This window comes from Liolophura sinensis, chromosome 6 (genome assembly GCF_032854445.1).
Source record: "Liolophura sinensis isolate JHLJ2023 chromosome 6, CUHK_Ljap_v2, whole genome shotgun sequence".
NCBI lineage: Eukaryota > Metazoa > Mollusca > Polyplacophora > Chitonida > Chitonidae > Liolophura > Liolophura sinensis.
In genome coordinates, this window is record NC_088300.1 from 8,241,991 (window position 1) to 8,255,639 (window position 13,649).

Below are 13,649 nucleotides of genomic sequence, written 5' to 3' on the forward strand. Positions count from 1 at the left end.
TTTCACCATGGTTATATAACAAAGCTCGATCAACCCATATAATATTGCTTCCTTACCTTTCATGAGTGAGCTGCTGTACCAGATCTTGCCAGCACTTCTTCACATGTATCCTGTAACTCATCGACTGTTTGATGTGGTCAAAGAACTTCTTTCTTTCAGCATTCTGAAGCTGAGTGACCAGCTGGGTAACTTCTGATGCATTGGCAGATATTCTGTTTGAAATACTTTCATATTTTGTCAAGATTCTGAAAAACAATCATACTAATTTATTCAGGGCACTGAGGAACCGGAGGGAGGTATGCTTGGGAGGAAAGGTGTGTGTCTTGGGGAACCCAGCCATTTTCCATAGACATGCCCATTGACCCTTCCTTGAATTTATACTTAGCCCCACTCTAATTCATGTACTTCACACAAGATTCAAAATTATCATTGCTCCACTCCTTCAAGGCAGATATCAGAATAATCAATAGCAAAGATGCTTATTAATTTTTTTTACCTTTATACGACAGAAGAAATAGAACTGGAAGGTCTCGACAGACAGATATGTCTTGTTGGAGTATTATGTCTTTTACCTGTTTAAAGCTACTCCACGTTTTTTAATCCAGTTCTCCTTAGCTCTTTCTGTTTCTTGGTCCCAGTTTTTTGCATCCTGAAAACAAGAAAACTTTGAATTATTTATTTATTTGATTGGTGTTTTACGCCGTACTCAAGAATATTCCATTTAAACGACAGCGGCCAGCGTTATGGTGGGAGAAAACCAGGCAGAGCCTGGGGGAAACCCACAACCATCCGCAGGTTGCTGCAGACCTTCCCACTTACGGCCAGAGAGGAAGCCAGCATAAGCTGGACAAACTCACAGCGACCGCATTGGTGAGAGGCTCCTGGGTCATTATGCTGCGCTAACCAACTGAGCCACGGAGACTCAACTTTGAATTGAACTCATTATTTAAATAAACACTACCTACATTTTCTTAACATCAAGGCAGGATGAGACAGAAGCCCAAAAAACAGACAATTTATTGATTTTGACCAGCCATGGTTATGTACTTTCATTTGAGGAAATTTATATTCTCCAACACTCAGTGTTTGTTGGGACATGCTTATAGTGGTCAATGATGCTTGCATGACTGTTTGGGTACACTAATGTTGAAGACCACTTGTTTTCACCAATTATGGTGTGCACATCTGTGCATAACAGGTGAGAAAATTTGTCAGCAAGTTGCCGAAGATTGGAAGCCCTGACCATCCCTGTATAAGAGAAAAATTCTTGAATACGTTGTTCAACAACAATCAAATAAATAAATACATCCTATGGGTGTGTTGAGTGAAGGTCTCCCTACCTGCTCCATGCCTGCCCTGACCTCCTGGGACATAGATCGGCTGGCCGTGGGGTCTGTGGTAGGCACAATAAACCCTGCCTGTCTCAGACTGGTGACCACTTTACACCCCTCCTCCACCTCAAATGATGTCAGACACTCTCGCCATTTAGTCAACAGATCATGCAGATACACGCCCATCTTTGTGCCCTGTAACACAACACACGCTTGTCAGAAAGCTCTGTGTATTCACCTGTATCATAAAGGCAAACAATCAAAGAAAAATACTCATCATAAGAACACTACTTGGCCCTACACACATAGGTCTAAGAAATGATTCCTGAAAAATTGACAAGACATGTATAAGTGTAGAAGCCAACAATACTGATTACATAACATATTGGTACGAACCTGTTGTTGATTGGCTATGACAAGACGAAGAACTTCTCTGAAATGTTGATCAGCAGCCAATGACGACAGGGCAAATCGTCTCTGTTCAAAGGTCACTTTGGGGGACAGCATGATGATCAGTAGGCGACCAAACTGTAAAAGGTAGAATGGAGAACAGTGAGATGGCATTCAGATTCATTATAACACAGGATGTATCATTCATGAGGGTGTACCTGATGATACGTATAACGATGAGCATGAGACGTCTGATGGCTCAATACATACCTGGGACTTGATCAAATCTTTGGCATTCCACATTATTACATTTTTCTTTCTTCCAAAGAATGTCTTCTCCTGCAACACCAATACAATAAATGACACTTTTTGACACAAGAAAAGTTTTGCCGTTTGAACCTAAATCATTTACAAAAGGTGGGGATGCTTATAATTTCTGAACCCAGACTAGATGATTGGTTTCTGTTCATTTTTAAAGAAAATAACTTAAAAGCCTTCTACACATGCGTATAAATAAATCTGATTAATACATAACTAAGTTCATAATTTAATTCTCCTTAAAAACTTTATCTTAGGATTCAATGACAAAACTTACCAGTGTAGTGATCAGGGATCTGAACAAGAAACCAAACATAAACTTCTCAAATTCCTCTAAGGGGGTTTCTTTTCCACGGTCAAAGAGCAGAGGGATTCTCTTCTCTAACTCTACTTTCTTGGTCTCCACATGATCTGAAAATACACCAGGAAAAACCATATAGCATAAGGATGTGAATCTATGCACTTGTACAGTCAGACTTTATTTAAGCCACCATGATAAAAAATTTTGGCTGATGAAATTGTGCTCAGTTAAATTGTTGTCTCAGACACTTAAATAATGGAGTCTTTCAACCATAACGACTGGTTGAAAGACCTCACTGTGTACAAGAAACTAGGTCAACTGATTCCAATTTCGTGAACCAAAATTTCTCTGAAACAAGTGAATTGATTATTAATACTATGTTGCCCTTACGTTCCTGAGGGTCGGCAGACGTTTCTGACCAGGCTAGACTGTTATAGTTTGACTGTCGCAAGCATACCAATTTACGCATAAGCTTATAATGAACAGAGATTCTTTTACAAACTTTTTGAGCATTACCAAGCACTATCCACAATACCCAAGATTACATTTCTGAAGGCCTGAATTTGGAAACTTCAGCTCATGAAGATTGTTCAATCTATTTAACAGAAGAGGCCTGTTGGTTCATGTACAGTGTAGGTTATGACAGCTTCCTGGATCTAGAGAAGACCCACTGTCATTGGACTTCGCACGATGAGGATCTGGTAATCCTGGAATTCCTATCCACCTTATTAAAGTCTCATATGCAACCAGTGAATTTTTTTGCATAAGCTTAATAAAGCTGTTAATAATGTATAAAGACAACTGTTATATGATAAATATCTTATTCTTACACTAACACATAATAGCGTTAGGATATCTACCTGCAAAGATGACAAGATCCATTGTCATGGTGATGGTTTTCTTCATGCGGTCCAAGAGCTCTGATTGGCTGACAGAAACAAACAGCTTCTTCTTTGGGGAGAACATCTGCATACTCCATGATGTGGTAGGGCCAGAATCTGAGATCGGAGCGAAGGCTTTGGAGAGTTTTCTATCGAGGGACATAGCCCTGGAGTAATGATCAGTGGAAGCACCTCCCCCATGAGCAGGATAGGCTGTCATGCCATGCAACCCTCCCTCTTCAAACCCTGACAAGTTGCCAAGAAACACCGAATCAGAGCCTTCCATGATGAAATCTAGAACTGCAGACAACTTTCTTCGCACAAAGCCTTCTTCTGCAGTTGTGGGAGTGAGAAAGGGGGCAGTCTTTGCACTAACTGGGGGCGGAGGCTGAGTGTGGCTGGCAGAAGTTTTGGCTGGATAGGGTCGGGAGTTGACATCGCCACTGTAGGTTTTGTTACCATGGTTACTTGGCGAGGTTAAGAAGGAAGGCATCAGTAAGGACTTAAGGCCTGTGGTAAATAAGTCGAGGGAAAGCAGTGCTTATATATCACTATATCTTAGGACGAAACAAACACAGAAGATTATATTAAAAACTAATCAAAAACATAATAATCTACAGAATCACCGCTAAAACTGTAGCTGAAAAAGATCACCTATTTTTTTCAGAAACATTTTCTTTGCTGCATTAAAGTCAAATCCATGAAAACTAGGTTGGGGTGTGCTGTTTGTGTAAAGCACATTGATGTCATATGGACATTCTAGTTATAAGAAAGTTTGGACACAATGCTGCATAGTGAACTTCATAAGTGTATCAAAGGAGCTATTCTGGAATTTAAGGTTTCCTGAATTCAGTTTTAAAAAATCTACAATTATGTTGTTCTTTCTCAAACCAGTTTTCAGTGGTCTTTGTAATGATTTGAGCTCTCTTTCTTTCTAGACATGATGAGAGTTTATCTGATGGCAGTGTGTAACGGTGGTTTAGCCAGGCCAAATAACGTGACAACCTACCCTAACCATGGAACCACATTACCACAAATCAACAGATAAAAACACCAAATTTCAGACTGTTCATCAACTTCAACCGTGAGTAGCTATGAGCAAATAATTAAGATATAGTATGTGTAATAGTATACCTTTCTAAATCATGGCAAAAGTATCTTATTCTTTTGTTTCTTTGAAAGTTTATACAAAAATATACTAACTTCAGGTCATTTGTTTAATTAATTGAATGGTTAGCTAATGTTAAAAAGAAAAAAAAATACTATAAATTCTTTAAATTCTAGACCACGGGCGCCAAATAAATTGCAATTAACATTAACGCATTTTTTTTACCTAATTCTGCTTAAGCCATGGTGCTAGGGGTGTGTGTAAATTGCTACTACTTATGCATTTATATGAACAGTTAGAGCAAAACCCTGACTAAGGTAAATTGACATGAGGCCATATTTCACCAGTTCCATGTGAGAGCATAGGGCAGTTATCACACTGTCATCGCGCCTCAAGATTTGGTTTTGCTCTCTATGCTGTATTTCTCTAATTATATTATATCTGTAATACCCCCAGTTTCACACTGTTTAACCCATATGCATACTACCCGAATCATAGCTTACGTGTGACATGCAAAGTTACAAACCATTAATCCACATGCTTCAATACAACATTAACATGCCTCCAGTTACAAAGTACAATGGACAAGATTTGTGAAACAGTGATGATGTGCATTGCTCATTACTGAAAGGCCACAGCAAAGGTTAGAGCGAGCATTCAGATAAGCTACTGTCAATATGCAGGTTTGAAGATACCACATTACAACAACAGAGTGACGATGTTAAATATTGCAAATGGTAGTAGTTCTGTATACACATGAATACTGCCATGTTAAAGATAGGCAAGTAGCGCTAGTTAACTAAAGAGGCAATGTCATATTGCTACAAGATGTCACTTTGTTGTCATAATGATGTTACTGTAACACTACATACTGATGGAATGAGATGTAACAAGTTTTAGCCATCCACCTCACTACATTACAACATTTCAGGTTACTATGACGTGCTGGGGAGGTGTTGATATTCTTACTTAATGTCAATCTATCCACACACGAATATACAGCACATGCTGAGCAACAGGCAATATACCACGTTTAGGGGATAAAAAAATTGGCACAGTAGAACTGCATGCAGCATGAGATAAGGTAGTAAAATAAACAAGAATAAATTAAGAGCAAAACATATGATTCACATAAAGTCTAATGGTATTACATGTTCAGCTCAGAAATGTGTACACAGAGTTTGAGATCAGTGTAAAACAAGTTAGAAAGACAGGTAAACAAATGACGTCACCAATAATCAACCAACACCTGTGTTATAAGGAAGTCCATTTTTTTAACTAAAATTAATCCAACAAAACACTAATGAACTTTGTTACCATGTTGGTAGAAGAAGCTTTTCCTTCTCCAACTTCAACACCACCATGAAAACTTTGGCTACCATATTGTGTTGTTTTGGAAATTATATATCTTTAGCTCACTGCTAAAAAATGCTCTAAAATTCCAGTACAGGTAAATGTATACACATACTGTTGAAGCCCTGTGAGGTCTCCACACTGTGAAAATGGCTGACAGTGTCATCTTTTCCTTCAGCTGATCTCTCTGTAAACTCCAATACTCTCTTCAATACCTTCCACTGTAAAACCTGAACATCGCTGACTTCCTTGGAATCCTTCCCTGGAAATACAGATTGCTGGTCTACAGTATTTTACCGCTATACTACCTCAATACAGCTGGCCTCACCTGTGTGTCTTCCAATCTCAAAAATCTCATTAACAAAACGGTTGAAAAACACATATCACAGGATTTATATGTATCACATGATCCAAGATGGATTTTAAAGGATTTTATCCAATTCAAATTACTCTGCAGGCTTATCTGATTACCCTCTTAAATAAAGATTTCATTTTCATCACCATACACAGAAAATACAGCTTCTGCGACTAGATAAAATTTATAAAAGAGTGTGGAGGATTTAGTGGACAGAACGTAGATATTTTATACATGTAGGCTAGAAAGTTTGCCTATAGATGTCCATCATCTGTCCTTCAAACCCTTCCAAGACCAGTGCATGTTGATGTATGTGTGCACTAGAACTCCTTACCATACACAGTTTTCTCTCTCTCCTCCAGTGTTTTCAGTATGGTCATCAGGTCCTCAAACTGCTGATAATGGGCAATGCCACTCGTGCTGAAATTATTCACAGAACAGTCTTATAACACTAAAGCTGACAAGTAATGGACTTAACTTTTACAGTCACTTTTAGAGAGTGGCCTAACATACATAAATACCAGACAGCTTCCTAGCTTACTTCATGGGGTGTAAAAATAGCTTTGAACTACTGTTATCCTAAGGCCCCAACCATCTATCCAAAAATTACTGGGGTGGTAATAAAGTAGGCGGCAAATAGTTGTCAAGAAAACTGACTTTGTAGGAGGCAGAGACAAAATTGGGGTGCTATGCTGGTGTCTTAAGTATGTTCATTGACGACATCATTTCTGAACACCCATAAAACAGAAGAGTTATTAAGAAATAAGAAATGGGCTTAGTGCATGTAGGCTGTGGATACAAGAAAGGGACTGTACTGAGACCTGACCCCATGCAGACTCACCTGAATTCCCTAAGGGCTGTCATGATGGTCAGGCTGTGGATACTGTCCACCAACAACTGACGGTCTTCACCACTTCTGAAGGGAGAGGAGATTACATGTACTCAATGTGTGATAAAGCAGCACAAAACACATCAATACATACACTTGTTTACTTCATGGTTGATATGCATATCTCTATGAGTATTGACTTACTCGACAACACCTGTCAAATTTTATTGACAGAACCTATGTAAAGGCTTAAGAATCCAACGACTTTTCCCTGCAAGACTTGAATCAGAACATTTGAGATCTACTTTCCCTCTTCAGGTCCCTTATTAAGATTTGTCTGATCTCTTTGTTTGTTTATCTTTTTTACTGGGGTTACATGCCATGCCCCAGAATATTTCACTTTTATGATAATGATCAGGTTTATTGGTGAAGGAAACTAGTAAGACCATAGACCCGAAAACCTCTTGACTTATAGCTGTAGTCAAAACAAGAGCTGGATTCAAACACACAGTCTCATTCCTCAGTTTAATATTGTATGTTTAGATTATTCACACATACTTAATGGTAGGCAAATAATCCAATGCCAAAACAATTCTGCTTACAAGACATTATAAAGGCCACCTTGGGGAAAATATATCTGTTTCAGACAATAACAACATCATGTGTTACCACTACAGACTTTACTTCTGGGTTTTAGTTTACCCTGCATGAGATGTGTACACAGTAGCCAGCAGATCATGTGGTAACTTACCCAGCATGTGATGTGTGCACAGTAGCCAGCAGATCATGTGGTAACTTACCCAGCATGTGATGTGTGCACAGTAACCAGCAGATCATGTGGTAACTTGCCCAGCATGTGATGTGTGCACAATAGCCAGCAGATCGTGTGGTAACTTACCCAGCATGTGATGTGTGCACAGTAGCCAGTAGATCATGTGATAACTTACCCAGCATGTGATGTGTGCACAGTGGCCAACAAATCATGTGGTAACTTACCCAGCATGTGATGTGTGCACAGTAGCCAGCAGATCATGTGGTAACTTACCCAGCATGTTATGTGTGCACAAAAGCCAGCAGATCATGTGGTAACTTACCCAGCATGTGATGTGTGCACAATAGCCAGCAGATCACATGGTAACTTACCCAGCATGTGATGTGTGCACAATAGCCAGCAGATCATGTGGTAACTTACCCAGTATGTGATGTGTGCACAGTAGCCAGCAGACCATGTGGTAACTTACCTAGCATGTTATGTGTTCCACAGTAGCCAGCAGACCATGTGATAACTTACCCAGCATGTTATGTGTTGCACAGTAGCCAGCAGATCATGTGGTAACTTACCCAGTATGTGATGTGTGTACAGTAGCCAGCAGATCAAGTGGTAACTTACCCAGTATGTGATGTGTGCACAGCTGCCAGTAGATTACACAGTGTTTCCACAAGTCCAAAGTCCAACAAAGCTGCAGCAGCAAATGGAGATGACTCGAATATCTGAAAAGTTGATTTCATTTGATAAGTCTTCGTGCTTTGGTCTATTTATTTTTATATGATTATTGTTTAAAGCTATACTGGAGAACTACATGTGTATAGACCATACAAACATCCACATCATATTGCTAGAAGACATGTACCTTGATAAGCATTACACTGATCAAATGACTACAGGAGGTGTCACGGACAGTGAGAGCGAGAAAATCAACAGCTTCCATACCCAGAACCAGGATTGTGTTCACATCTTCTAGGGCTTGAAAAACAAGTGTCAACCAGCATAGAGTGTTTTATGCTGAGTTCAAGAATATTCAACTTCTATGACGAAAGTGAGGTCAATGGGTAGACGAAACTGAGGTAGAGTGGAGAATTAATTAGACATGAAAAATCATTCACGAAAAATACTGACAATAAAACTAACACCTATGTTTATGGTGGAATGGAAATGTGGATAAATCTTATACATACATGTCGTATAATGAGTAAGACATTGTTTTATACATGCTATGAAATACAGACAAATCTCATCACGGTGACGAACAGGGTTAACATACAAGAACTTACCTGTGAGAGGATGTAGAGTGTGTTGTGACAGAGAGAGGTGTTGGTGACAGTCCTGTCTACTAGAGCCAGCAGTACAGTCAGCGCCCCCCTCTGGGTGGGGGACATGCTGCTTACAGGGGACATGTCCATCCTGTCAACACAAACCAAAACATTAAATATACTGTGCAACAGGGGACATGTCCATCCTGCCAACACAACCCACAACTTTTACACAAAGTACCAGAGGTTATGTCCATCCTGACAACACAAAACACAGCATTACACTGTGCAACAGTGGATATGTCCATCCTGACAACACAAACCACAACATTACACTGTGCAACACAGGGCATGTCCATCCTGGCAACACAAACCACAACATTACACTGTGCAACAGAGGGCATGTCCATTCTGACAACACAAACCACAACATTACACTGTGCAACACAGGGCATGTCCATCCTGACAACACAAATCACAACATTACACTGTGTAACAGGGGGCATTGTCCATCCTGACAACACAAACCAAAACATTACACTGTGCAACAGAGGGCATGTCCATCCTGACAACACAAACCAAAACATTACACTGTGCAACACAGGGCATGTCCATCCTGACAACACAAACCAAAACATTACACTGTGCAACACAGGGCATGTCCATCCTGACAACACAAACCACAACATTACACTGTGTAACAGAGGGCATTGTCCATCCTGACAACACAAACCACAACATTACACTGTGCAACAGAGGGCATGTCCATCCTGACAACACAAACCAAAACATTACACTGTGCAACAGAGGGCATGTCCATCCTGATAACACAAACCAAAACATTACACTGTGCAACAGAGGGCATGTCCATCCTGACAACACAAACCAAAACATTACACTGTGCAACACAGGGCATGTCCATCCTGACAACATAAACCACAACATTACACTGTGCAACAGGGGCATTGTCCATCCTGAAAACACAAACCACAACATTATTCTGTGCAACAGGGGGCATTGTCCATCCTGACAACACAAACCAAACCATTACACTTTGGAACAAGGAACATGTCTATGCAACTGACAACATTGGCTTGTTAAAAGATTTCCCATAATTTTTTATGCCACAAACTAAGTGGTTACAAGAGAGTTTCACTGGTTATGACATGTTTTAGATATACATACACATGCATATTTGGTATACGGTGGTATGTGATTGGCTAACAAACTGACACACTTACCCCAGGCTTATAGCGACGGTTTGTCCACACACCATGGCAGTGGCCAATTCTATGATCTGTGGGCTGGCTGGGTACTGTCTGAGCTGGTTACAGACTAACTTAAAGCCCTCTTTCTTGATGAATGCCTCCTGCTGGCTGGGCTGAGCTTTCAGCAAGTAAACACTCAGCAGCTGCAAATATCAACATAGAATGCCTTCAGAACACAACAGCTGCATATATTAAAATAGAATGCCTTCAGTCATATCTACACATTCAACAACTGCAAAAATCAACATGGAATTCCTTCAGCCATATCTACACACTCAACAGCTGCACAAATCAACATAGAATGCCTTCAGTTATGTATGTCTGAACACTCAACAGCTGCAAATATCAACATAGAATGCAGCCACTGGCTTGTCTTCAGGGCAGCCTCTGAATATATAAACTCATTAACTTTATTTAAACAGAAGGAAACATTCCTTTCACAACTTCAAAGGCATAGTAGATGCATTTTTCAAGTCTAACATATAAATCTATCTCTTGTGTGACTGCAAATTACAGTACATTATCCTCCATCTGATTTTACCAGACAAATCATTGTGGTTCAACAAAGGAAATACATTAGTAAAAATAAAAACACAAATATGACAAAAACACAAATATGATAGCAACTACCATAAAGATGACAATTTCCTGACAAAGGCATAATAATTTAAGACCTCACCTTGACAACGGCCACCCTGATGGTCTCTGACTGATTCTGAGCCAGCACGATGAACACCTCAGGACGGACTATTTTAGTCAGCGTAGCCAACACCATGTTATCAGGCAAACTGTCCACCACTTCACACAGCAAGCGTAACAGGCCTGCACAAAGTAATCCATAATATTAATTCTAACAGCTCCTATACTAGGTCATTACTAATCTGAAAACAGCACAGTCTCTAACAGATTAACTGGAGCTGGATTCACAACTTACCCTGGAAACTGATTATTATGCACCTGTTAAGTGTACTAAAAACAAGGCCACATCAGATGATATAGATGATAAAGTACATATAAAGTGCCAAAATAAGCACGCAATGCACATACCGAAAAATTTGAACTAATTTTTCAACTAATGTTCAATGCACGTACACAAAGTGCTCTATAAGATTTACATCATTTCTGGTAGGTCACCAAGAATATTAATAATAATAATATTAACAAACTAAGAACCAAACTATCGGTACATATACCTTCACACAGCATTTCCACCCCAGCCTCTCGTGTATCGTTCTGACTACTCATATTTGGATAGGTGAAAGGATAAGGGTCAGGGGGCCCTCTGGTCACATCTTCAGGGATCCCCTCTTGTGCCTCTGTTGTCAGATAATCATCTATTATGACAGGCGATGAGGCTGTAGAAGAGGGGCCCCCATCATTCTGTGGGATGTGTTCCGGTCTGGCTGTAAACTGTATCGGTAGACATTCTGACGTCAGTGAGTCTCTCTCCTCAGAGGCCTCCTCAGTTGCCACGGTGATGGGAGGATAGGAGGAGGATCTCTTCCTCCCAGAGACTTCATCCTCAGAGCTGCTCCCCTCACTGCTGAGAGTCTCAGTCCTCTGTAGGGAGCCTCCCTGAGATCGCTGAATGGCCAAAGGGGCTGAAGTCATGCTCATGGACTTCCTCAAGATGACTGCAAACAAAACAATTGCTATTTGTGAAAGTTTGAGAAAGACAAACCATGTACACAGTAGAAAACACTTTTTTAAGGATTTGAGGACCTGTTTTTTTTTTAAATTCTTCATACTTGTGTTATACCTTGGCCTAGTTTACAATACTATGTTAAACCAAATATCTTCATGAGTGTTTATAGTCTGACAACAACATTATTCTTAGTTTTTTGTGTTGTAAAAGTTGAAATTCGGACACATTTGTCTTATATAACATTGATGAGGGTAACAAAATATTGATTTCTAAAGCCCCAAAATAATCTTTAAGATCATATTTCAAGTTAAGGCTGTAGTCAGAAATAACGTAATGGAATCAGCCCTAGGTCTCTGACTGGGACTCCACGATCTGGCCAACAAGTAGAACATATTTAGGCACAGACCTGTTCCTGGATCACTCTGTTCAGTATCAATAACATCTCTGCTGGATATAGTCCGGGATACTCTTCTGTTAGCGTGGATCTCAGCCATTTGTTTCTCAGGGACAGCTGGAGCATCTGCAATCATACGTGTGTGCGTAAGTACACGTATTTATATAACAATCGTACACATTTTACCATGGTCTTTCAGTATGGAGGAATGAAATATAAATATAAATATATTATATCTTGTTCCATAAACTTAAACAATATAAATCTCTAGTATAAAGTAAAATTGAGATTTGAATCCCATTTTCAACATCTTAATACTCCAGTATGAAGCTAAACAAAAACCAGCTTGGGCAAATGAAATACTGGACGCTCTTGCTTCTTGATCACAAGCTGTGTAATCTGCTCTTGTCCGAGTTTGGCATCTGGGATGATTTTTTTTATACAACAGGCCTTGTCAAGTGACAGATAAAATGTTTGAAGTACATTAATAATTTGCATTTTAGAAACTTAGAAACTGTGGCAGATTTTGCAGGGCATGTACGTGAATCACTGAAAATTACACATGTGTATTTACTGGTTTTGTTCTTTTTGTAAAGTGAGGATTTACTCTGTGGGTAACATCTGGATGTGAACTCTGATCCCCTCATTTTAGACACTAGTACTCAGGGTTAAGAAGGATTTTCAACTTTCCCACGTAAGTACAACAGCAATATTAGAGCAATAAGTCCAAAGCTGCAATAACAAGCTGATAAGCATTTACACTCATCTGACCAAAGCGACCAAATAGTACTCGACTCACTCCACCAGAGATTGAAGAAGTATTCCTCCTTCTGATTGTGCACGTATGTGTTGACAGCTGGATGCATAATTAGCAGAAAGTCAAACACTGAGATGATCATGTGCGAATCCGGCGGCTGTCCCATCATGCTCCTGGTGATACTGACAACTGATTGGCTGACGGCAGGGGGAAGGGCAGGTAAACCTTCTTGTAACCTTTCCTGGAAAGAGCATGGGTGGAGAATCATAACTTACTTCAAGCTCTCTTTTTGAAAATTACTCCACTGTCCGATTCCATACAACTACTTCTGAATTAAGTCAACTTTAAAATCTCAACACAATGGTTACTTTTTGCCCCTGGAAGTTAAGATTTTGACACATCTGCCTTAATGTAACACTGATGAGGTGGTAAAAATGTTAATTTCTACAGCCCAAAAAATAAGCTCTAAAATCATATTTCAAATTTTGACTTAAGTCAGAAATGGTTGTGAGGAATTGGTTCCAGATCTTTTTGGTCTGACCAGAGGTGGCCATAACCACCATGTGTTACCTGTCTAAGCCATTCAATCACACTGTCTCCTATAAAACATGAGGTAGCATACTTGCTCATGCAAGAACAAATCTGATCTCTATCCTTATCAAACATTAACAGACATACAGTATATGTA

The 13,649-nt window shown here is 39.7% G+C and overlaps 1 protein-coding gene across 1 annotated transcript in view; it reads right to left on the bottom strand.

Moving 5' to 3' along the window:
• Positions 1-13,649, bottom strand: part of LOC135466265 (lysosomal-trafficking regulator-like) — a 50,957-nt gene that overhangs the window by 17,354 nt on the left and 19,954 nt on the right. The window contains exons 20-36 of the mRNA XM_064743675.1: positions 13,004-13,202; positions 12,217-12,330; positions 11,359-11,799; positions 10,845-10,987; positions 10,139-10,308; positions 8,919-9,048; positions 8,257-8,357; positions 6,879-6,953; positions 6,372-6,457; positions 5,798-5,944; positions 3,201-3,731; positions 2,317-2,450; positions 1,992-2,060; positions 1,728-1,859; positions 1,341-1,526; positions 573-649; positions 57-245 (exon numbers count right to left, since the gene is read on the bottom strand). Of these exons, the coding sequence (XP_064599745.1) occupies positions 57-245; positions 573-649; positions 1,341-1,526; positions 1,728-1,859; positions 1,992-2,060; positions 2,317-2,450; positions 3,201-3,731; positions 5,798-5,944; positions 6,372-6,457; positions 6,879-6,953; positions 8,257-8,357; positions 8,919-9,048; positions 10,139-10,308; positions 10,845-10,987; positions 11,359-11,799; positions 12,217-12,330; positions 13,004-13,202 (2,924 nt within the window). The remainder of the gene's footprint in view (positions 1-56; positions 246-572; positions 650-1,340; positions 1,527-1,727; positions 1,860-1,991; positions 2,061-2,316; positions 2,451-3,200; positions 3,732-5,797; positions 5,945-6,371; positions 6,458-6,878; positions 6,954-8,256; positions 8,358-8,918; positions 9,049-10,138; positions 10,309-10,844; positions 10,988-11,358; positions 11,800-12,216; positions 12,331-13,003; positions 13,203-13,649) is intronic.